We start from the raw sequence: 25,471 nt of genomic DNA, 5'->3' as shown, positions 1-25,471 counted from the left end.
GCCACACTGGTTTGCATTCCCACCAGCAGTGCACCAGGGTTCCCTTTTCTCCACATCCTCTACAACATTTGATATTTCCTGAGTTGTTAATTTTAGGCATTCAGACAGGTGTGAGATGGTATCTCATTGTGGTTTTGATTTGTATTTTCTTGATGATGAGTGATGTTGAGCATCTTTTCATGTGTCTGTTGGCCATCTGGATGTCTTCTTTGGATAAGTGTCTATTCATGTCTTCTGCCCATTTCTTCACTGGAGTATTTGTTTTTTGGGTGTTGAGTTTGAGAAGTTCTTTACAGATTTTGGATATGAGCCATTTATCCAATATGTCATTTGAGAATTTCTTCTTCCATTCTGTCAGTTGCCTTTTAGTTTTGTTGATTGTTTGCTTTGCTGTGCAGAAGCTTTTTATATTGATGAGGTCCCAATAGTTCATTTTTGCTTTTATTTCCCTTGCCTCTGGAGAAATGTTCAATAAGAAGTGGCTGCATCCTAGGTCAAAGAAGTTGCTGTCTATTTTCTCCTGTAGAATTTTGATGGTTTCCTGTCTCACATTTAGGTCTTTTGTCCATTTTCAATCTATTTTTGTGTATGGGGTAAGAAAGGGTCCAGGTTCATTCTTCTGTACGTCGCTGTCCAGTTGTCCTAATACCATTTGCTGAAGAAACTGTCTTTTTCCATTGGATATTCTTTCCTGCTTTGTCAAAATTCGTTGGCCATATACTTGTGGGTCCATTTCTGAGCTCTCCATTACATTCCATTGATCTATGTGTCTGTTTTTTTGTGCCAGTACCATACTGTCTTGATGATTACAGCTTTGTAATACATCTTGAAGTCCAGAATTGTGATGCCTCCAGGTTTGGTTTTCTTTTTCAACATTCCTTTGACCATTCAGAGTCTTTTCTGTTTCCACACAAATTTTAGAACTCTTTATTCTAGCTCTGTGAAGAATGCTGGTATTATTTTGATAGGGTTGCATTAAATGAGTAGATTGCTTTGGGCAGTATGAACATTTTAACAATATTTGTTCTTCCAATCCATGAACATGGAATAATTTTCTATTTCTTTGTTTCCTCTTCAATTTTTTCATAAGCTTTCTATAGTTAAGCAAACAGATCTTTTTATCTCTTTGCTTAGGTTCATTTCTAGATATCTTAAGGGTTTTGGTGCAAATTCTAAATGGGATCAATTCCTTGATATCTCTTTTTGCTGCTTCATTATTGGTGTAAAGAAATGCAGCTGATTTCTGTAGATTGATTTTATATCCTGCACTTTGCAGATGACATGATAGTCTTCATGGAAAACCTGAAAGTCTCCACCAAAAACATCTAGAGCTGATCTATAGGTTTTTACCTCCAACGTATTCACTAATGCATTTCTAAATTTATGTATCTTCTATAATATAATCTCTGTTTTGGCTTCAAAACTTCAGTTTTCTTCTCTACTCTTTCAGATGTGTAACATGGATAACATAACGAGTTTCCTATATTCTTACTGTTCTATAATCTCAGCTATGATAAATGACTTATAGAGAGTCTGACGTCCATTCATATTGTACACTCACCTCCACACACCTATTTCCAGAGACAGTTGCTCCCAGGGCTGTCTTGAAGCTGTAAGGGGTGGATAGTCATGGAAACCTTGTCCTGTGGCCTCCACTCTCCCAACATAGCATCTGATGAGGGAAATTTGGGCACTGATGGCTCCCATGGGAACCACACATTCACACATGCACTGCACCCATGTGGGGCTCCAACAGAAGGAAGCACTTTACACACAGACAGAGGAAACATGGCTCAGTGCTGACCTTGGGCTGGATCAGTGGGCAGAGACATGTCAGGTCCCACTCCACACATGGTGGAAGGTCATGAAGCTTCCACAGTCACCCAGAAAGCACATGCCCTTCCTGCCTGTGAACACCTGGCTGCCCCTCCTGGCCACACAGAGGCAGAAATCAAATTGGATGACCCCCAGCTGGATCCCAGGGACTGGTGGTCACATGGCTTTGGCCTCTTTTTCTCTTGTGGTCCTGTCAATTCTAGAAATGTTTGTTTCCCCTTTCTTGCAGTTGACGGATGCCAGCTACTTCAGAAACATCATAAATAGCATTTCTCCACGTTAGAAGCAGATGGGTTCTCTAGAGAGGGTGTATCCCTAGTCCAACCTGACTGTGGGGCCCAACACCTGGTCCTCTCCTGTCCCAACCATACCCTTCTTATTCAGGTTGGGAAACTAACAATGATTGATTCTGCCATGTTCCGGGTACCCCTGACCCCACACCCATTGTGAGGAGTGGGGTTCAGGACAAAGTGCTACAGACCAGGTCCCTCTGCTAAGGTCACATGGGCAGCAGATGATGGAGTAATATTTACATTAGAATTAGCTTTGTCCCCCAGATCAGGGCACTCACCCATGCATTGTCGCCTGCATCTTGCATGCAGGGCCCCAGAATGGGAAGGAGGACTCTGCCCCAGACACAAGGGGCACTGAGAGACAGGAGGGACTCATGGGCGTGTTCCCAGGGAGTGGAGGTGGATGATGACACAGGAAAATAGAGAAGTCCATGAAGGCTGTGACAGAAAGAAAGCCCACACTCTAAGGCCAGGAGAGGGTTGTGTTTCCTTCCCTATTTCCCTGTATTTCTCCTCTGTGTGCATTGCCATGGTGACCTTGACCTGAATCATGCAGAAATGCCACAGGTATGTCTGCACTGACATGAGGCCACAGAAGATCTAGAACCCTCGTCACCTACAGCATCTCCGGAGCCTGGGAACCCCATGTGTGGTGGCACCCCCAGGATGTTGTGAGAATGACGGAGAACCCATAGGGGAGTCTCTGGGAGGGAAGGACGTGCCCTGGTCTCCTCACCTAGACAGGGCATCTCATGAAAACTCGGGGTTCACTTACTGCACCTTCATGGACACCAGAGCCACCCCCTGGGGACAGGCTGTTCTCCTTCCTGTGGGGCTGCTGACGTGACAACCCCATGACCAGGCGGACCAGCCCCCAAGTGGCCACACCCTGTGCTTCTGTCTGTCCTGCGGGCACTGAGATCCCTCCATCTGCACAACCAGGGACAGAGGCAGGAGACGCCATGACCCCCACCCTCACAGCCCTGCTTCTCCTCGGTGAGATCTCAGGAGGGGAGGGGATGCCCTAGTCTGGGAGGGACCTGCAGTCTCAGCCAGGCCCTGGGGTTTCAGAGACCCCAGGCACAGGAGGCTCATGGGGAGGAGGGGTTCCGCTCAGGATTTGGGGCCATCCTCTCACAGGAACTCTCTTCCAGGGCTGAGTGTGGGCCCCAGGACCCGAGGGCAGGCAGGTAAGTGTGTCCCTAGGGGTCCCTAGGAGCATGTCCCCTCCTCACTGGAGACAGGGGTCACCCACCAGGCAGCTGCAAATGGAGAACAGCAGTTCTGGGCGGATGGAGAGGGGACGTCTGGGGGATTGGGTCTGAGCTGAGAACTGGGGGTGGGGAAGGTCTTGTGATTTTGCCCTGTTTCCTTCCAGGGACCCTCCCCAAACCCACCATCTGGGCTGAGCCAGGCCTTGTGGTCCCCTGGGGGACACCTGTGACCATCTGCTGTCAGGGGACTCAGGAGTCCCAAGTGTTCCTTCTGGATGAAGAGGGAAGATTAGGGCTTCGGGATGTTCATTTCCCAAAGAAGCCTGGGAACACGGCCAAGTTCTCCATCGCACACATGACAGATAGACATGCAGGACGGTATCACTGTTCCTATCGAAGCCCCGCTGGCTTGTCAGAGCGCAGTGACCCCCTGGAGCTGGTGGTGACAAGTGCGAGCCCCCTCAGGGTCCCCGCCCCAGGCTCTGCCCTCAGGGAGGGGGTCTGCTCCCAGAGCGTCTCCCTCTCACAGTCCAGCCCTGGGGGTGTTGTGGGGGGTGGAATCTGAGCCCCATTTAACACACCCCCTCCTCCTCTCCTAGGATTCCATGGCAAACCCACTCTCTCAGCCCTGCCCAGCCCCGTCGTGACCTCAGGAGGGAAGGTGACCCTCCAGTGCACCTCATGGATGGGATTCCATAGGTTCGTCCTGATGAAGGAAGGAGAATCCAGACCCGCCTGGACCCTGGACTCCCAGCAACCCACCAGTGGACAGTTCCAGGCCCTGTTTCCTGTGGGCCCTGTGACCCCCAGCGCCAGGTGGACGTTCAGATGCCATGGCTATTTCAACAACACTCCCCAGGTGTGGTCACAGCCCAGTGACCCCCTAGAACTTCTGGTCTCAGGTGAGGGAGTCTGATTTTTGTTGCATCCGTGTTTTGACCACCAGACAGGTTATGGAGGCTCTGCTCCCAGGGGAGCCCCAGATCAGAGGGTGAGGTGAGGGGGACACGGGATCTCACAGGTCAGAGACACAGAATGTGAGAGACACTGAGACCTGGGGGTCAGGACAGGAGAAGAGAGGTTTGGGGAGGATCTGCTCCTCAATCCATGACTGGTTGTCTCCCAGGTGTGTCCAGGAAGCCCTCCCTCCTGACCCAGCAGAGCCCTGTCGTGACCCCTGGACAGAGGCTGACCCTCCAGTGTCGCTCTGACGTCGGCTATGACAGATTCGCTCTATACAAGGAGGCGGCACGTGACCTTCCCCAGCACCTTAGCCTGCAGCCCCAGGCTGGGCTCTCGGGGGCCGACTTCCTCCTGGGCCCAGTGAGTGGCTCCCACGGGGGCCGGTACACATGCTATGGTGGACACAACCTCTCCTCCGAGTGGTCGGCCCCCAGTGACCCTCTGGACATCCTGGTCACAGGTGAGGGGACACAGGTTCAGTCAGGGCCCCCGACTCTGCACAGGCCCTGCTGGGGGTGTCCCAGGTGGTGGTGGCTGGGATCAGGGGTGTGGGGTCCCCAGGGAGGGAGAGAGACAGAGAGACAGACGGGAAGGGGAAGGGGAGAGACTCAGAGGACAGATAGGCAGACTCAGTTCAGAGCAAGGATGGACAGCCCCTCACCTGCCTTCCTCTCTCTAGGACAGCTCTCCTACACACCCTCCCTCTCAGTGCAGCCAGGACCCATGGTGGCCTCAGGAGAGAACGTGACCCTGCTGTGTCAGTCCTGGAGCTCTGTGAACACTTTCTTTCTGTCCAAGGAGGGGGCAGCCGACCCTCCCCTGCGTCTTAGATCAAAGTACCGAGCTGGGCATTACCAGGCCAAATTCTCCATGAATCCTGTGACCTCAGCCCAGGGAGGGACCTACAGGTGCTACGGCTCATACAGCAACTTCCCCTACCTGTTGTCACACCCCAGTGACGCCCTGGAGCTCCTGGTCTCAGGTGAGGGAGTCTGATTTTTGTTGCATCCGTGTTTTGACCACCAGACAGGTTATGGAGGCTCTGCTCCCAGGGGAGCCCCAGATCAGAGGGTGGGGGGAGGAGACATGGAGATCTCACAGGTCAGAGAGACAGAATGTGAGAGATACTGAGACCTGGGGGCCAGGATAGGAGAAGAGAGGTTTGGGGAGAATCTGCTCCTCAATCCACGACTGGTTGTCTCCCAAGTGTGTCCAGGAAGCCCTCCCTCCTGACCCAGCAGAGCCCTGTCGTGACCCCTGGACAGAGGCTGACCTTCCAGTGTCGCTCTGATGTCGGCTAGGACAGATTCTCTCTGTACAAGGAGGGGGCACGTGACCTTCCCCAGCACCTTAGCCTGCAGCCCCAGGCTGGGCTCTCGGGGGCCGACTTCCCCCTGGGGACAGTGAGCGGCTCCCACGGGGGCCAGTACACATGCTATGGTGGACACAACCTCTCCTCCGAGTGGTCGGCCCCCAGTGACCCCTGGACATCCTGGTCACGGGTGAGGGGACACGGGTTCAGTCAGGGCCCCCGACTCTGCACAGGCCCTGCTGGGGGTGTCCCAGGTGGTGGTGGCTGGGATCAGGGGTGTGGGGTCCCCAGGGAGGGAGAGAGACAGAGAGACAGGGGATGGGGAAGGGGAGAGACTCAGAGGACAGACAGACAGACTCAGTTCAGAGCAAGGATGGACAGCCCCTCACCTGCCTTCCTCTCTCCAGGACAGCTCCCCTCCACACCCTCCCTCTCAGTGCAGCCAGGACCCATGGTGGCCTCAGGAGAGAATGTGACCCTGCTGTGTCAGTCCTGGAGCTCTGTGGACACTTTCCTTCTGTCCAAAGAGGGGGCACCCGATCCCCCCCTGTGTCTTAGATCAGAGTACTGAGATGGGCATTACCAGGCCAAATTCTCCATGAATCCTGTGACCTCAGCCCAGGGGGGGACCTACAGGTGCTACGGCTCATACAACACCTCCCCCTACCTGTTGTCACACCCTGGAGCTCCAGGTCTCCAGGTGAGGGGAGGGGTCCCCAACCCTGTCCTTGCTGACTCCATCAGCTCAGAGCCCAACCCTCAGGAAAACCTGACAGTGACAAATAAAGGGTTCAGGGGACACCGTAGAGTAGGGTCCAGTCCAGGAGAGGTTGGAAAGAGTAGGGATCTCCACCCAGGCTCCCCCATCCTTCAGTCTCAGCAGAGATGAGAGGTAGGGTGTGGGTGAGGGGTGGGTGAAGGATCCTGAGTAGACAGAGGCCTCCTACTCTCTTCCTGATGCCTCCATATCAGAATCTGAACTGTGGTGTCAGGCCCCATGGACTCTCCCCTAGAGGGAAGTCTCTATACCTGTGGGCTCTGCTCTGCTGCCCCCTATGCTTACCTGGGGGCCTCACTGCCACTGGGTGCACACCTGATACCAGGTTCAAAGCTTTTCAACCTTATTCGTAAAAATGGTGTCAATTCATAGCTTGTTTTAAGAATTGGTTAACTACTTTAATACCACAAAGTAAGTTGTCTGAATAATAGTTAAGTATGCCTAAGGGAGCTATTGGTTTGGGCATATTTTTATGTGCCGTTAACTCACTATGCACTCTCTGACTTCCCATTGCTGTTTTTTTTTTCTAATTAATTTATTTATTGGGGCACCTGGGTGGCTCATTCAGTTGAGTGTCCAAATTCAGCACAGGTCATCATCTCGTGGTTCGTGGGTGTGAGCCCCACATTGGGCTCTGTGCTGATGGCTCAGAGCCTGGAACGTGCTCTGGATTCTGTCTCTCCCCCTCTCTCTGCCCCTCCCCTGCTTGCACTCTGTCTCTCCTTCTCTCTCAAAAATAAATAAACATTAAAAATATGTTTTAATTCAAGTTAGTTAACACACTATGTAGTATTGGCTTCAGTAGCAGAACCCAGTGATGTATCACTTAAAATCATTCTCTATTTTTATCTTATTTTCCTTCCCTTCCCCTATGTTCATCTGTTGTCTGTCTTAAGTTTCACATGTGAGTGAAATTATATGATATTTGTTTTTCTCTGACTGACTTATTTAGCCTTAGCATAATACACTCTAGCTCCATCCACATTGTTGCAAATGGCAAGATTTTATTCTTTTCCATCACAGAGTAGTATTCCGTGTGTGTGTGTGTGTGTGTGTGTGTGTGTGTGTGTGTGTATGTATCCTACACACACACATACACACCACATCTTCTTTATCCATTCATCAGAAAATGGACATTGGGCTTTTTGCATAATTTGGCTATTGTTGATAGTGCTGCTATAAACCTTGGAGTGCATGTGCCCCTTTGAATCAACATTTTTCTATTCTTTGGATAACACCTACAATTACAATTTCTGGGTCTAACATACTTATATTTTTAGCTTTTTGAGGACCCTCCATACTGTTTTCCAGAGTGGGTACAACAGTTTGCATTCCCACCAGCAGTGTAAAGGGTTCCCCCTTCTCCCCATCCTGGCCAAAATCTGTTGTTTCCTGAGGTGTTAACATTAGCAATTCTGACAGGTGTGAGGTGGTTATCATTCTGGTTTTGATTTATATTTCTCTGAAATGAGAGATGTTGAGGATCTTTTCATGTGTCTGTTAGCCATCTGGATGTCTTCTTTGGAAAATTGCCTATTCATGGTTTCTGCCCATTTCTTCACTGGATTATTTGGTTTCGTGGGATTGAGTGTGATGCGTTCTTTATAGATTTTAGATACTATTCTTTATCTGATATATCATTTGAAAATACTTCTCCCAGTCCATTGGTTGCCTTTTAGTTTTGTTGACTGTTTCCTTCATTGTGCAGAAGCTTTTCATCTTGATGAGGTCCTTACAGTTCATTTTTGTTTTCGTTTCCCTTGCCTCCAGACATGTCTAGTAAGAAGTTGCTGTGGCGAAGGTCAAAGAGGCTACTTCCTGTGTTTTCCTCTGGGATTTTGATGGTTTCCTGTCTTATCTTTAGGTCTTTTATTCATTTTGAATTTATTTATCTGTATGGTGTAAGAAAGTGGTCCAGTTTCATTCTTCTGCATGTAGCTGTCCAGTTTTCCCAGCACCATTTGCTGAAAAGACTGTCTCTTTTGCATTGGATACTCTTTCCTATATTGTTGAAGATTATTTGGCCATAAATGTGTCAGTCCATTACTGGGTTCAACTGATCTATGTGTCTGTTTCTGTGCCAGTACCATACTGTCTTGTTGACTATAGCTTTGTAGTATAGCTAGAAGTCCAGAATTGTGATGCCTCCTACTTTGGTTTCTTTTTCAACATTACTTTCAGTATGTGGGGTCTGTAATTTTTGTCTCTCTCTTTTTTTTTTTTTTTTGCTATTTTGATTTTCATATTAAAATGAGGTAATAGCTTTTCATGATTTCCTTGTCTTTGTGTTCACTCGATATTATAATTCCACTGAACTTCTCTGTTCCTTGAAGTTGAAAACCATACATAGGGACTTCCTCAGTTTGACCCTGTGAGATAGTGGGAGCAAAGTTTGTCTTTGACAATGTAAATAAAATGATTAGCTATCCTTACTGGAAACATCACCAGATTTCTAGAGTTTGTCCCAAAACACCAAGATGATGATGGAGCCTCCCATTATGGGCATGCCTCCCTGAATTGTCTCCATTCACCAAGCCTGAGACCAGGTGTTCCTGTCGTCTTCCTGCCCCCAGGCCACAGTCATGACTGAAGTTCTGTTGAGGAACAGACGGACCACACCTCTCTGTCTCTCCCTTTCTCTAGACAGGAAGATCTATATATCCATACAAATACACGTGATTATGTATTCATTTATCTATAATATTTCTGTTAATATAAATATATATGGTTATATATGTATATACAAATGATCTATGAATATATAACACACACACACATATATATATATATACATATATATATACATATATATATATACATATATATATATATACACACACACATACAGATATTCATCTTCATGGCCATGCTCTTCATTCAATAGCTTTTCACAATAGGATCTCCCTGCCTAGACCCACACACAAGCAAGGAATAATGGTGTTTATGTGACCCAGTAAATGAGCATCACCTTTAGGAAATACATACTAATGTGTTTTGTATAGATGTGTGCACCTATGTATGTGTATATCTATCAACCAGTGTGGGCATTTCTAATTATATGAAAAATGAATTAATGGAAGCACATGAGGATGTAAAGTTCCAGGTACAGATTAAAATGCAGTCCCAGAAAGATGGGAGCTGGCTGAGATGGAGGGAAGGAGACCCTGCCCCAGAATATCCGGTCCCTCTGTGCTCCTAACCTTCAGGAGCCCCTGATACCAACCCCTCATCCATGGATGCTGGATCCTTGGCTGTTGAATAAATGGGAACTCTCAGCTGTGGGGACATGAGCACATGGGGTTTTGTATCCCAGACTGAACAGGGGACATATAAGGACACAATTATTTCCGTGTTGGGAGGATATTTTTCTCCCCAACCCTGAGCTCCTAGGGCACAGGTAGCATCTACTCCAGAGTGACTCATAAGCAAAGTCTGAATTCAAAGAAGACATGGAGATGGAAGAAATCCAATGAGTATGCCAAAGGAAACCCCATTACTGCAGAGAAGGGGTTGTTCAGAAACTGTATAGAAACTATGTAATGAGGAAATGAGGGATATAGAACACAGAGTCAGAAGACAGGCTGGACAGTGGTCTCAGGCTCCTGAGCATCTACTTCTATTTTCCCCACAGTAGCAGCTGACACCATCAGCCCACCCCAAAACAAGTCAGACCCCCACATTGGTGAGTAGAAGAAAATCTCAGTTTTGGACTGGCATGGAGGGTAAAGTCCTATCAAGGGGAGGTGGGTGACTTTGGTGGGCATCCAGGATCCGGGGTGATTTGGCTCTCCCCTGACCTCTGTAACCTCTTGGTCCTCATTCCTAGCCTCCAACCCCAAAGATTACACGCTGGAGAATCTCATCCGCATGGGTGTGGCAGGCTTGGTCCTGGTGGTCCTCGGGATTCTGCTATTTCAGCCTCGACACAGCCACAGAAGAACCCCAGATGCAACCAGGAGACAAACACAATGAGAAAATGGAGACAACCCACCATTCTGTGTGGCAGAGCTCCAGGAATGAACCTAATGGTCCAGGGGGTTCTGGAAGAAAATCTGCAGCTTTGCCAGCAGAACTGTCTGCTGAGAAACTGTCTGGGCTGTTGCCTGGCCAGGACTCCTCGTCCATGAACTGTGGTACTTTCCCTCCTGCCATTGATGGATTCCCTTCACTGCCACCCTGTCTTTTTTCATCCCTGTGACAGAAGGGTTCATCTCACACTGGTTTAGGTTCATACCTTCCTACAGTGTCATGTTCTGGTCCACTTTACTGGGATACATTTTCCTTTATTTTCAATTTTCACATTCCCTAATGTGTGCTGTCTACTTCCATTCCTTCAGCACCAAGCAAGATATCTGTTTTAATAAGTGAGTAAGTGGGTGAAAATCAGATCCACTTTGTGACAGAGAAATCCAAAACCAATGCCTTAACTCCCTCTGGACTCATAAAGCTCTTTGCTCCTCATCCATTGATTCCTGGGGTATTTTCCAGAAATACCCGTAGTTGGACTGAGCACAGGGTTGTCTGAAGTGACAGCCTGGTGCTGTGCTGCTACACTGGTTCACGAAATAATTATTTTTTAGAAAGCTGCTTCCCACGGCGTTTGCCCATTTCTTCGGTGTAAACACGCCCTTCATGGCCAACATCAAGATGTCATGTGAATGCACTGTGTGCCCAGCATGGACACAGTCATCTTTCACAGGTGAGTGTGATCCAGATGTGGGACACCTCACTGGTAACCCCAGCATGTACGTATGCTTCCTTCTATTTGTAAGATCCTTGGATTTACCACTTCAGTGTAATGCCACAGTTTCAGTGAATTGTAATCTCCACTCCTAGTACATTCACATGAGAGGCAAGAGAACACAATTGCAAAATCAATTGTTGGAGAAAATACCGTGTACTTAGAATTCCAATACATTACTGGTAGGAGTATAAATTGTTCCATTCAATTTGGGGAGTAGATCAGATTCACCTGGTCAAAGGAAGAGACACAGCTCTGTCCCACAACTCTATGCCCTAGAGGAAACCGTGTGCATATGCATGCTGATATATGCATGAGAATATTGACAAGGGTGTCATTTAGTGTAGATAAAACCATACAAACAAATCAACAGTTTCAAACACCACATTAAATAAATGAAATTAAACACCAAGAAGCCTGTATGTAGGATTATTCCATCACATACTTAATGTCAAGAAGAGACCACCGTTATTATTTAAGCAGGCATGACTAACTTCAGCCCTATAAAGAATGGAAGGAAAAGCTTCCTATGCAATCCATTATGGTGGTAACCATATAAATGCCTGAGCTTCATATAGGTCTGTCCTTAAGAGTCTGCCTGTTCCACCTCACTACCTCCCCCTCTGACCTATCCAAGCACTTTCCTGAGCAGCTGGCTCAGCTGGACCATCACTCCCAGCTCATTTGTGGACTGTCTTTCCCTCAGTCTCAGTAAATTTAGGGCAGGCAGCTGTGTTCAGGGATGCTGGCATATGGGGACAGGGTCTCTGCACTCCATTCCCAGCAGAAACTTCTGGAGGCTTGACCTTGAAAACAGAGGCAGATTCCCTCAGCCTTAGTGTTGTCATGAAAAGTGGAAATGATATTTTGGTGGTGGAGAGTTTCTGACACAAGGAAATCTCTGATAACAGGCTTTTGAAATAATTTATGCTCCACAGACAGTAGTCCTTCCTTTATTGACCTTCCTTGTGGAGAAGAGAAAAAAATTAGGGCCCCTTGAAGAGAGGCTCCCATTCCTTCCTGGGCTTTCCTTGCAGCAGGGTCCCAGATATGCTGGTCCCTTTCTATGGCAGTGATCATGTGACCCTCCACACCTATGGAAAGAGGGATGCTCTGAGCTCCAGAATAACCAGGTTCTCTGAGGTCCCAGAACAAGACAGTAGACCCCAATCAATAACTGTGGGCATTGTAAATGCCGTGAACAAAACAGCTCTGGAAGACTGTAGAGTCCACTTAGGAAGTTTTAGTGACACAGCAGAACAGAAAGACTGAGAATAGTCTTATAAGAAAGGAAGGACAATATCGTCATCAAATTTAGTTGCTTTGATTCAGTGAGCCACAATAGTTGGAAACAAGGATTATCAGAAAATTTTTGGATGATATCTATGTTTCTGAAAAAGGAAGAGTTCAGCAGGCTGATGAACAATATCTAAGTTGTCCACCTACAGAAACAGCAAGATACCAGGTTATTTTTCAGACTTTTTTTGTGATATTTTAAAGATTCAATAAAAGCTGTACTGATGAGAGGAAAAAAAGAAAATAATTTCATTTACAATGACATAAAAATAATAAAATAGTTGGGAATAAATTTAACCGAAAAGGTGAAAGAGCTGTACTCTGGAAACTGTGAGACTTTGATGAAAAAAAAAATGAAGATGAAAACACATGGAAAGATATCCCATGTTCATGGACTGGAAGAATATTATTGTTCAGATACCTATATATCACCCATATTACCCAGATGTCCATGTTAGCCAGATGTCTATAATAATGAGAATGGATAAGTACACGTTGATATATTTATGCAAGAAATCTTATATTGCAATCCAATGAAATAGAGCTAAAAAATCATTATGTGTATATCATAGCAATATAAACTGAAGTACAAAAAAGATATATGCGAAGCTGGTAATTTAAAAAATTTGAAAGAATTATGTATTTGGGTGCATATATGTATGTATGTGTGTGAAAATATATATGTTTACATTTATTACAATTACATATTTTACAAAGAGAGATAAGTGCCTTAAAACCATATTCACAATTACGTATTTTACAAGGAGAGGTAAGTGTCTTAAAACTGTATTTCCAACAAATATCAAGATATGAAGTTAAAGGAGGAGATGGGATAAGGGAAAATATGTAGATGGATTAGGTTATGTGGTCATTGCAACCTTCTTGTTTTAAGTTGGAGAGTGTTGCTGTTTTGGGTTTTTGATCATAAAATGTTTTAGGGTGAGTTTTTTGACATTCTTAATTGGCTATTAGAAAGTGAATTTCCTATAGCATCATGTTAATGGATATTTATATATTTATATAAAATTTACAGAGAGATACAGATAGATGAATCTCTGAGTTTGGATTTCTGGGTCATAAGATGAATTTCAGATAAAACCATAAGATCCAGAATTTACATGCATTATTCTTTGCTAATAAAGTGAAACTCTATGACTCTAAATAACTGCAGGGGTGCCTGGGTGGCTCAGTCGGTTAAGCGTCCAACTTCGGCTCAGGTCATGATCTCACGGTCCATGAGTCAAGCCCCGCGTCAGGCTCTGGGCTGATGGCTCAGAGCCTGGAGCCTGTTTCGGATTCTGTGTCTCCCTCTCTCTCTGACCCTCCCCTGTTCATGCTCTGTCTCTCTCTGTCTCAAAAACAAATAAATGTTAAAAAAATTTTATAAATAAATAAATAACTGCTTATTCCTTCTACAGGGAAATTAAATAATTTTTGACAAGTATTAGCTCAATACTAAAAATATCAGCTTAGAACATCATTTTGATTTATACAGTGTAATTCTTTTTTTAATTTTTTTTATTTTAATGTTTATTTATTTTTGAGACAGAGTGAGAGACAGAGTGCAAGCAGGGGAGGGACAGACAGAGGGAGACACAGAATCTGAAGCAGGTTCCAGGCTCTGAGCTGTCAGCACAGAGCCCAACGCGGAGCTAGAACTCACGAACAGTGAGATCATGACCTGAGCCAAAGTCGGACACTTAACCGACTGAGCCACCCATGGGCCCTAATTCTTTTTATGATAGTATCTACTACAAATGTTGCACATTACATATGAAGGTTTTGCAGCTTAGACTTTTTTAAACAAACTATCATTTCGTCATTCTGAGTATGAGGGATTGTGTCTGTGTTTCAAGTCTGACCACAGTAAATGATGTGGCACAACAGCTCTGAACAATTTCCAGGAAGCCTGGCTTTACCCTAAGCTGAACCACCCCACCCCATCCCACACACCCCCCCCCCCCCCGCCCTGCACCACCCATAGGCAAAGCAAAAAGAGCCTGTATGCATCACCTTTCCTTATTGCAGTCAACTTATAAACATGAGCTGGGCCCCATTTCATGGCATCCTGTGTACTTCTCAACTTTGCTGGGTCACCGCTCAGCAGAAGCAGCGCCATACCACCCATAGTCATCAGCCTGGCATGTCTTGGTGAGTTCTGGAAGGGGAGGAAGGGAGGGGATGCTATGGTGGAAATATTGGCCTGGAAGGCTGGGCATCCCCACAGCAGACTGCTCCCTTGGAGGCAAGGTGGACCTTGAGGGTAAGGCTCAGGCCAGGCAGGGGAAAGAGTGGGAGGCCAAGTCTTCTATGGAGATGGACCACCTATCATGAGTCTTTCTTTCCAGAGTTCTTCATCCAAAGGATCTGGGCACAAGTGGGTGAGTCTTTCCCTCCAAAACTTGGGTTGCCATGCACTCAGGATAAGAGTATCCCTATAACAGGAGGGCAGATGGCACAGGAGGCTGGGTGATGGGTTGACTGCAGGAGGCCTTATGGGAGAATCTCTTGTGAAATAGAAAGTGAGGGCCCAGGGAAACCTTAGTCTTTGTTCTGGTCCAGAGACCCTTCCTAGACTCTCTTCTCCTTGGCTGAGCCATGCTCTAAAGCCATCTGGAAGACACTGCTGCTCAGAGCTGAGATGTCTGGGAGAAGCCATCTGTAGAGCAGGGGATGCAAAAGGTGCCAGGAACAACAGAATGTCTGAGGACAAGACAGCCACTAAAGCTCCTCAGCACGCCCATGAGAGTAGGAGCCCCATGCTGCTGCTGACATTGTTCCATGGCAGAGGTACAAAATCCACATGCCAGAACCCCTGGAATTCCAGCATGTTCTGACATGGCTCTGTTGTGTAACATGCCTCATGTGTTCGTTGATGTGGCATTCACATAGGTCATTGCTCTCCTCTTCAGTGTCTACTTTGTCTTCTTTTATGTAACAAACTTCACACTATCAACACCTACTAAGAGCCCACTATTCAGTGCTCACTCAGAATTCTCAGTCAACAGGTTACTTGTAAGAGATGCCGTGTCTCTGTGGTGTGGGGTCTTTGTGTGGCATGGGCACCCTTGGATTGGAAAGGAGCCTTAGAGACATGGAAGGAGGGGGAGCCTCTGAGCTTAGGGAGAGGAGACCAATGCTGTGCTTCCTTCTCCCCCAGGTGGTCCTCCTGTGCTGTGCTCCTCCCTGTCTGCCTGGCCAAGCCCAGTGGTTCCTCAAGGACAATGTGTGACTCTTCAGTGTCACTCTCATTGCAGGTTTGGCATGTTCAGACTGTACAAGGTCACTGGTGCCCTCATTCCTGAACTCCACAGCATAATGTTGCAGGAGAGCTTCCTCGCTGGCCCTGTAACCCCAGCACATGCAGGAACTTACAGATGTCGTGGATCCTACCTTGGCTCCTCCTCTGTGTGGTCACCACCCAGTGACCCCCTGTTGATTGTGGTCACAGGTCAGAGAGTGCTTCTCTAGAGGAACTATTTCCTGACCTGATCTTCCTAATCTCAGAGTTTCCTGGTGGGAGTGTCAGTCAGGTCCAATTATAACAATAGGGGCTGCTCCAAGGGCATTTAATGTATGTGGGCAGAATAATGGCCCCCAATGATGTCTACACCATAATACTCCAAATCTATGAATAGTGCAAGGCCAATTAAGGTTGAATATGGAATGAAGGTCATTAAGCAGATGACCTGGAGATGGAGAGATTATCCTGGATTATCCAGGCGGACTTACTGTAATTATAAGGGTAGAAGGAAGCAGGAGAATGAGCTTCAGAGTCATGCAGCATAAAAAAGACTCCACCAGCCATTGCTAGCTCTGACGTTGGAGGAAGGGGTCATAAGACAAGGAATACAGGCAGCTCCTAGGAGCTGGAAAAGACACAGGAGCAGATTCTCCCCTTGAGCCTTCAGAAGGAAACAGTCCTGTCCACGCTGTCCTTGATCCCAGCCCATAAGACCCATGTTGGACTTCTGACATCCAGAACTATAAGACAACAGATTGGTGCTCTTTTGAGCCATTACGTTTGTAGCAATTTATTACAGCAACAACAGGTAACCAATAAAGATACCTAGGTGAGGAACAAATTAGGAAGCCAAACAGGGAAAGTGAAGCTACTCCCAGCGATAGGTAAGGGCAGGATGTTGATGCCACCACTAGACTGCAGTGACATAATGGGGGGAGTGTTCCCAAAGCCAGACTCAGGGGTGCCCTGTGGAAGCTGGAGCCTTGGAGAAGTCACAGACATGGCAGAAGATGTGCCCATCCCCACTAGGCACAGGCTTGGTAGGCACTGGGAGTTACTGTGGTACCTGCTTTACTGCTTAATTCCTGTCTCCTACCAGGGATTCCAACTTGTCAAACAGAGCAGGAACTGGTCTGATAAAAGAGCCTGGAAATGCGGCCTGCAGTGTCATTCTCCCACCCCCACCATACAAAGCAGAAAAGGGGTCTGTGGGAAACAGGGGCAACAGTTAATGTGTCAAGGATGAGAACAGTGGTAATGGAATCTGGTGCTGTTTCTTCTGATGGAGAAACAGAGCAAAGGAGGGGCAGAGACAGAGGGGGACATGCGGACAGAAAAAGACACAGAGACACAAGGAAGGAGGCGAAAGACAGACACAGGGGCATCCTCACTCATTTAGGGTCCCAGGGAATGGGGTGAGGCAGGGTCGCTCTTTGTAAACTTACAATGTCCATGTTCTTAGGAGTCTACAGAAAACCTTCCCTCTCAGCTCAGCCAGGTCCCCTGGTGAAATCAGAAGGGAACATGACCTTGCATTGTCGCTCAGAGATCCAGTTTGGAAGCTTCGTTCTTCACAGTGAGGAGCTATCCAAGGCCCCTTGGCACCTTCCTGGGCAGCCCCATCGTGAGGGTTCCCATGCTAACTTCATCATGGGTCCTGTGACAGCTGCCCATGCAGGGACCTACAGGTGCTTCGGTTTTCTGAATCACTCCTTCTATGAGTGGTCTACCCCCAGCGACCTCCTGGACATCATGATCACAGGTGAGAATGTCCTGCTCCCATCCTCTTTGGGATACAGACAGGGTGTTCTAAGACTTGGAAGCCCCGGGTGGTGATGAGGGACACGCACATGGGTTTTTATGCAGAGAGATAGCTTTGGCAAGAGCTACACCAAGAGAGACAATGACAGAAGGGTGACAGTACAAACCATTAGTTATAACATAAAGGACAGATAAGGGGCAGAAATAGGGAGTCAGTAGTGGAGACAAAGAGTGAAGGAAGGGACACAGATGGGTACGTTCACATCAGAGACAGGTGCCCTTCCACTCTGACTTTGTTCAGAAACCTGGGACAGTTTAGAACGTGGTTTCCAGTTAATCTCCACACCCTCTTCTCTACCAGGAGAACCTAAAGACACACCACGTATATGACCAAGTTTTGAGGCCAGGTTGGCCTTTCTCAGGCTGATTCCCCATGGGCCCTGGGTCCTCTCCTCATGTGGCACCCACAGGTATGGTATTCCCTCCTACATGACTTCATCCCATGTAGTTGAACCACAATGTGACCCTGGATACTATGGTCCCAGGTGGAGGAGACAGTCACTAGCTCCTATATGTGGTATGTTTTATGGGTTCCCAAAGCTGTTTCTTGGCCCAATGTTCAAGGTTGCTCGAGATGCTACAGGATTACTGAGGTCAAAGCCCACAGAAAGATGCAATCAGAGAGAAAGCAGAGTCAATGTACATCAATGGCCATATAAAGTCTTTCATGTAAAGAGACACAGAAATGCAATGTGTACATGTGCACACACACACACACAGACAGAATGGAGGGGAGACAGAGAGAGACAGATTGATAGACAGACACTGGTTCAGTGACACATAAAACAGAAGAAAGAAAAAGGGATAGAGAAGTAGACATAAAGATGGAGGGGACAGATAAAAGCCCTAAAAGACAGAGACCTGAGCGGGAGCACAAAGATAGAGAAAGACAATAATGTGGGGTAGATAACAGAGATCCCAAAAGAGAACTAGGGATATAGAAGCAGAGAAAGTCACCAAGACGGTGGTAATAGAGACAGGTAGATAGATGATAGATAGATAGATAGATAGATAGATAGATAGATAGATGATAGAAAGATAGATAGATAGATAGATAGATAGATAGATGATAGATAATAGATAATAAACAGATGGTAGATAGAAGATAGATAGATAGATAGATAGATAGATAGATAGATAATGCAGAAAGAGACAAGATGAAATAAGAGACTCATGAAAGGAAAAGACAGATCAAACCGACAGATCCCACAGAGGCAGAGAGAGTAAACCAACACAAAAAGGGGAAAGATGGAGGAAGGCAAAAACAGGAAATAGAGAGATGGACACGAGGGGACAAAGTGGACATTAGGCTCTGGGAACAGGGAAAGAGAATTCACAGTCCAGGTGTGAAGTACACTGTGAGCAAGGAAAAGCCTCTCTAACTGAACTGCCTCTGTTTCCTCCACGTCTACATAAGAAGCTTTCTCTCTGGGCCCAGCTGGGTGCTGTGCTGAGTTCAGGAGAGAACATGACACCCTGTCCTGCTGCTCAGAGAGCAACTTTGACGTGTACCATCTACCCAGGGACGGGCAGCTCCGTGGGCACCAGCTGGCTGAGGGGCAGAGGCACGATGGTGCATCCTGGGCCCACTTCCTTCTGGGCCCCGCAAAACCAGCCCTGGGTGGGACCTACATATGCCATGGCTCTTTCGACTCCTCTCCCTGTGAATGGTCAGGCCCAAGTGACCCACTGTACCTTTCTGTCACAGGTGAGGAATCACACAACCTGCTCTGTGCCCAGTGATTCAGGATATATCTGAAGGCTATATGTGAAGGGTGTCCTACTGATAATGGGAGGATGCTTAGGAGTTCTGGAGAGAGAGAAACATAGATAAAGAAACAGGGAAGGAGAGACTGAGGACTCACCTCCAGCCTCCTCCTGTGCATCTTGCACAGAGACCCACACTGGGGGGGTCTGTGTACAGAGGAAGATGGAAAGGGGTCAAGGTGGGCCCAGGAGGGGGAGAAAAGGGGCTCAGTTTGGGGATATCATAGCTTGCATTGGCTCCTCACCACTACTCATTTCCCAGGAGCCCCTCCTGACCTCCCACCCACAGAGAGATCTCCAAGGTGGTACAGGTGCCTTTGGGGAAAGATCAAGAAACCTCCTCTTAAGTAGAGGCCCCTTTCATCCCCAACCTCTCCTGTTTTCTCTCTTCATCTTGAAGTCTCATGGATTCAGTCCCCAGGGATTATAGGGAGGGGTCCCAGGAGCTCCCAGGAACTCAGCATTAGATGACAATGAGCTTCAGTGGGTAGAATATGGGCAACTCCACATCCCCACCTCTCTCCTGACTTGTCTTCTAGGAAACCTGTCAAGTAGTTGCCTTCCATACAGAGAACGAAACTCCAAAACAGGTAAGTGAAGGATCTCTTTTATCCTTGTTTGTAGACAAAGAGAAGCCTTGGGTTTGAGTGTTGGCTCAGCCACCTTCCAGCTCTGTGATCTTGGGCTCATTACCATGCCTTTCTGATCCCCAGACTCTACAATGGCAGAAGGGGTTGGGGTCAGCATGAGGCCAGTGAGGACTCTTACACTCAATTTTCTGCAGCAGAGACCTCCTCCAAAAGAAGAGAGTGAAAATAAACCTGATCCGCTTGCCAGGAATAATGCCATACCTGCTCTTTCCCCATTCCTAAGTAGAGATGAGAATCTGTTGCGACTGGCACAACAAACACCGAGATCAGGGTCCTGAGGGTAGAGGAATGTAAGAAAAAAAGAGAGAAGAGAAAGTTTGGGAACAGGAGGGTCCCCTAGGCTGATGGCCCAAGTGATGGCTTTATTGTTGCTATACATAATCTTTTATAATATAAGACTCTTATGGATCAGGTCATTCTAAGAATAATCAGGTTTCACATAATCGCTGCCAACCAAAACATTTAGTTCTGTGTTTCTTGTGAATTTTCTAGACGGGTCACAACAAGACCTTGTTGATAAGATTGCTAGCAAAACACAATTCCCATGTTTGTTTCTATCTGACTCGGGGTAGAAAAAAAGGAGGTAGCATTACTGCCAACACCTGCAGACCACAGGCTTCAGGAATTAACTTTCTCAGCCTTGACAAGGCTTTCGTATGCCCTTGAAAGTGGGGGAATGGGAGGGGGAACCACCGGGTTGGCTGAGTCAACAGGGAACCGTTGCTCAACCCGGTCTCAGCCTGGCACTGGGGCCCGGCCCCCCACAAGAATCATGGGATCTTGGAGGAGAGAAAGGAAGAGAACAGCTGGTGGGGGTAGGTAGTGCTTAGAGAAGTTCCATTTGCCAAGAAATGAGCTCCTGTCAGGATGCAACACGGATATGCTTAGTAGAGTGAGGGAGAACCCAGAACCCAGTCTCTCACCCATACATGTGATTCCTTCATTTATTTGTTCATGCACTGTTCCAGTGCACATGTATGTCCATGTGCTGGATATGCCATAGATAGTCATTTCCTATTGGTGCTATAACAAATTTCCACAAGCTCAGTACATTAAAACAACACAATTTTTTTTTTTAGAAAGAGAGAGAGAGGGAGAGAGAGAGAGTGAGTGAGCACAAACAGGGGAGGGGCAGAGAGAGGGACACAGAGGGACCAAAGCGGGCTCTGCACTGAAAGCAGAGAGACCAATGTGGGGCTTGAACTCACAAACCGTGAGATCATGACCTGAGCCCAAATCAAGAGTTGGACGCTTAACCAACTGAGCCACCCAGGCGCCCCAAAACAACACAGTTGATAAAATGATCTCATAGTTCTATAGTTCATAGTTCTGAAATGGATCTCATGAGGCTGAAACCAAGATGGCAGCAGGCTGTGTGCCTTCTGGAGGCTCTGGGGGACAATCCATTTCCTTGCCTTTCCAGCTTTTAGAGCCTGCCCATGTTCCTCTGCTCATGGTCCCTTTCCTCCATCTTCAAAGCCAACAATGATTGGTCAAGTCTAACTCACATTGAACCACTTAGACCGCCCCCCCTTCCTTCATCACAGCTCCTTCTCTATTAAGGACTCTTGTGATTACATTGGGGCCATCCAGATAATCTGGGATAACCTCTCAATTTTAAAGCCAGTGGATTAGCAACCTTAATTACATCTGCAACCATAGTTCCTCCTTGTCATATAACATGACATAATTGCAAGTTATGGGAATTAGCACATGGAACTTTTGAGGGATACATTCTTCTGCCTACTACCAATAGTAAACAGGATACCTTGGGAATGCATCTTGGGAAGCTGGTATTGCAGCTTAAGTGGAAGGGCAGAAAATGAGAGCATGAATGGATGAATGATCAGTTGTGAGGAAACTATACATGAAAATTTAAATAAAGTGATAGATAGTGCTTTGTGGATGGTTTAGAGTGAGTGGCAGAGACTCTCTCAATTTTGGGCAATATTAGGTCATGACCTTAATGACAAGAAGTGTTTAATCTTCTTTGAAGATTGTTGGAAAGATATCCCAGAGCTATCACCCAAGAAGACACTAGGTGAGAATAATCTTATGCTCAAGGAAGAGTCTAAATTCTGCAGGGGAGGTGGAGAGAATGACAAGATCAATGGAAGGAGACAGAGAGGAACCAGATTGTATAAAGGAGCTGAGTAAGAACAAGGAATGTGTGCTACATGTTCAGTCCCATTGCAAATCGTCTAAGCATCTACTGGGAATCCATATATGATTAATAGTGACTTATATGAAAATGGGTTGTAAGGCGTATAACTGGGAGCCGAGAGACCACAGAAAATGCAATTGCCACCCTCCTGGTGAAATGTGGTGCCAAGTTAGACACCAAATGAATGAAGTAGATAAATACAAAATACAAGACATGTTCTTGAGGTAGAACCATTTGGAGGAGGTTCTGTTGGATCTGGTTTTTCCTAGTTGCTTGCTCTTGGACTCATTCATTCCTTTGTGCAATTAATTTTCACTGCAACTAAACCTATACTTGTCAGGAGAGAGGAATCATGCGGGGGGAAGTGTGTACAAATGAGGATGCTTAGTGTAACAGTATAGTATACCAGAAAGACAAAGGCACTTGGCTTCAAATAGTCATTTTTCCACTTCTGTATGATAAGCTCATTTATCTTCTATTTTATCCACAATAAAATGAGGTTAAACCTCCCCGTTTTAGGTTCTCTGTGTGGATGAGGTCAGGACAAAAACGTGAAAGCATTTCACATGCTTCTGCAACAGAGAAAGTGCTGTATACATGATGTAAATTGCCCCACTCCATTCCGCTCACCTCAAACCTCTACCTCACCCCTGCGTCCAGTCATCTGTGAACATATGATAGATCCCTTGGAGGTGAATACCAATACCCTTTTGAGTCAGTTCAAATCTTAGAGACAGGAACAAGCACTATTTAATTAAGAGTGCTTAATTAAGGGGCGCCTGGGTGGCGCAGTCGGTTAAGCGTCCGACTTCAGCCAGGTCACGATCTCGCGGTCCGTGAGTTCGAGCCCCGCGTCAGGATCTGGGCTGATGGCTCAGAGCCTGGAGCCTGTTTCCAGTTCTGTGTCTCCCTCTCTCTCTGCCCCTCCCCCGTTCATGCTCTGTCTCTCTCTGTCCCAAAAATGAATGAACGTTGAAAAAAAAAATTTAAAAAAAAAGAGTGCTTAATTAAGAGTCAACTTTCCTCTTAATTCCCAAAAGGACTGGTTTTGTTGGGACAGTGAATGGACAACAACAAAATATGTTCAGGAATAGCTGGTAGAGAGGATCAGACGAGCAGTAACCTAATATATGACTCATGAGACCACGCAAACACATCGCACTGTGCAGCCCTTGCTCACCCATTTTGTTATCATTTCCTGCCTGTACAACATAAAATACTCTACTTTGACTTTGGTTTCAACTTTTTCTTTTGTTAAAGAATTTAGTCTTTCTTTTGTTAAAGAACGTTGTTCGATTCAGGGTTGAGGTAGAGATACTGTAGGTATTTATCCAACAATCAATAAATGGGAGGCAATCAATAAAGGAGAGCTACTGTGATTTTCTCCTTAGATTCACATCTTCCTGCAGGTAACCCCAGACACTTGCATGTTCTGGCTGGGCCCTTTAGTGGCCATCGTCTTCCTCACCATCCTTCTTTTTTTCCTCACTCATCGCTGGTGCCATGCCACAAAGAGTGAGTCTTGGGAAGAAGAGGCCAGTTTCCATCTAAGCAGAGCAGGGAGCTAGGATGAGAGTGCTCAGGTGTGAGTTCTCTGTTTGCAGGCTGATGTCTGGTTCAAGGCGGGAGCCACAGAGGTCAGGTTTTCTAGAGAGAACACCAGTGCCCTCCATCCTTATTAATGGAATGGAAATAGGGAGATATTAATGGGATGGGTCTGTGAACCTTTCAAGAGGTAGAATTTCTTTTTCTTTTTAATGTTTATTGATCTTTGAGAGAGAGAGAGAGAGAGAGAGAGAGAGAGAGAGAGCATGAGCGGGGGAGGGGCAGAGACAGAGGGAGACATAGAATCTGAAGCAGGCTCCAGGCTCTGAGCTGTCAGCACAGAGCCCGATGTTGGGTTCAAAGTCACGAAATGTGAGACCATGACCTGAGCTGAAGTTGGACGCTCAACTGACTAAGCCACCCAGGCGCCCCTAGAGAGGTAGAATTTCTGACTCTACTCTTTGGTAGTAATTCCAGGCAATATTGCACCTCTCTGGTTCCATCCATGTTGCTGCAAATGGCATGATTTCATTCTTTCTCATTGCCAGGTAGTATTCCATTGTGTATGCTGAGTGAAATAAGTCAGTCAGAGAAGGACAGATATCATATGTTTTCACTCATATGTGGATCTTGAGAAACTTAACAGAAGTCCATGGGGGAAGGGAAGGGGAAAAAATAGTTACAAACAGAGAGAGAGGGAAGCAAACCACAAGAGACTCTTAAATACAGAGAACAAACTGAGGGTGGATGGGGGAGTGGAGGAGAGGAGAAAATGGGTGATGGGCATTGAGGACGGCACTTGTTGGGTTGAACACTGGGTATTTTTTGTAAGCCAATTTGACAATAAATTATATTAAAAAAATACTGCACCTCTGTGCATGGGTATCTGTATCTATTAAATGAGGACCCAGAAATGCCCTTCCACGTGTTTTTGATGACTTCTATTCCCTACAGATGCTGCTATAATGAACAGAGAGCCTGAGGTGGACAGAATGGTGAGTAGGGAGGTAGGTCCTCCTCAGCTCACCCTCTTCAGTGCAGTCTCACTTCCTCCTACTGCCCACAAATGTGTGCACACCGTCCTTCCCATTTCCCATTATGCAGGATCCTCCAGCAGAAGATGCACAGGAGGTGACATACACAGAGTCAGGTCATTGCATTTTCACACAGCAAAAAACCACCCCCACTTCCCAGGGGCCCAAGGAACACTCGAGTGATGCCAGTGTATACATGGAATTTGTAAGGCCAATCAAGGCTTGAATCCTATGCCTGAGCACACCCAGAAAGACCCTGAGGAGGCTTTAGACCCATGGACACCATAGCTCTTTCTGAAACCTCGCTTGACAACTCCGTCCTAACAACAAATTATGTCTTCAGATTCATCTCACCCTAAGATGAGATAAAAACCTCAGGACCCCCTAGAAAACATTCGTAGGATTGTTGTCCTTGTTATTCTCATCTCTACCATCTATTCCCTAAGTTCTCTGCCCTGCTCTGTGCTATGGTTGTGCTATGGTAAAGGGTAGGAGCTGATCCCTATTGATTTTGACTTTGGCTTCCTTGCTGTCTGGCTCCATTGGACCCTGTCAATAGAGACCTCCCTGTAATTATGCTGAGTCAATTTCTTACTTAGTGCTATCTTTAACTGCTACCATTTATATAACTCCACCTTAAAGTGAATTATCTACATACTGCCAAAATCAAGAATTATGATATTAAGAATTCTCCAAGACCATTTGCCTGTGACAGGACCAAATATCTTACCCATGAATTAAGACACGATGTATAGTGTGAAGTAATGTGTCCCCAGACTAAGACTGTAAATAATTTTGTTCTTCATTGTTTAC

General features: G+C 46.4%; 2 protein-coding genes across 5 annotated transcripts; both read left to right on the top strand.

Annotated features, from left to right (window-relative positions):
* The first annotated feature begins 1,052 nt into the window (after positions 1-1,052).
* Positions 1,053-10,990, top strand: LOC101094553 (leukocyte immunoglobulin-like receptor subfamily A member 6). 4 transcript variants are annotated; one of them, XM_045046033.1, is made up of 9 exons: positions 1,055-2,145; positions 2,686-3,125; positions 3,284-3,319; positions 3,508-3,792; positions 3,943-4,245; positions 4,470-4,766; positions 4,986-5,288; positions 10,028-10,078; positions 10,223-10,990. In XM_045046033.1, the coding sequence occupies exons 2-9, from the start codon at positions 2,984-2,986 to the stop codon at positions 10,366-10,368; spliced, it is 1,563 nt and encodes a 520-aa protein (XP_044901968.1). In that variant the 5' UTR covers positions 1,055-2,145; positions 2,686-2,983; the 3' UTR covers positions 10,369-10,990. The 4 variants fall into 4 exon arrangements, with proteins under 4 accessions (XP_044901971.1, XP_044901969.1, XP_044901968.1 ...); XM_045046034.1 differs by having other exon boundaries at positions 1,054-3,125; positions 10,031-10,078; XM_045046036.1 differs by lacking the exon at positions 4,986-5,288 and having other exon boundaries at positions 1,053-3,125.
* Positions 10,970-24,884, top strand: KIR3DL3 (killer cell immunoglobulin like receptor, three Ig domains and long cytoplasmic tail 3). Its single transcript, XM_045046915.1, is given in 12 exon segments — positions 10,970-11,095; positions 14,462-14,584; positions 14,782-14,814; positions 15,594-15,884; positions 17,140-17,439; positions 18,905-18,969; positions 18,972-19,206; positions 19,805-19,855; positions 23,489-23,517; positions 23,519-23,594; positions 24,579-24,631; positions 24,729-24,884. Coding segments are annotated over 11 exon segments (1,380 nt in total). The 5' UTR covers positions 10,970-11,095; positions 14,462-14,493.
* The last annotated feature ends 587 nt before the right edge of the window (positions 24,885-25,471 follow it).

This window comes from Felis catus, chromosome E2 (genome assembly GCF_018350175.1).
Source record: "Felis catus isolate Fca126 chromosome E2, F.catus_Fca126_mat1.0, whole genome shotgun sequence".
NCBI classification, from domain to species: Eukaryota; Metazoa; Chordata; class Mammalia; order Carnivora; family Felidae; genus Felis; species Felis catus.
Note: the sequence above shows the minus strand (reverse complement) of the source record. Positions and strands in the feature narration are given on the sequence as shown.

Bases quoted from the DNA above. Each gene is read 5' to 3' on its own strand.
- LOC101094553 (XM_045046033.1), top strand. From the start codon at position 2,984: ATGACCAGGCGGACCAGCCCCCAAGTGGCCACACCCTGTGCTTCTGTC. The intron at 4,246-4,469 runs GTGAGGGAGTCT...GTTGTCTCCCAG, and splicing joins CCTAGAACTTCTGGTCTCAG to GTGTGTCCAGGAAGCCCTCC. The intron at 4,767-4,985 runs GTGAGGGGACAC...TCCTCTCTCTAG, and splicing joins TCTGGACATCCTGGTCACAG to GACAGCTCTCCTACACACCC.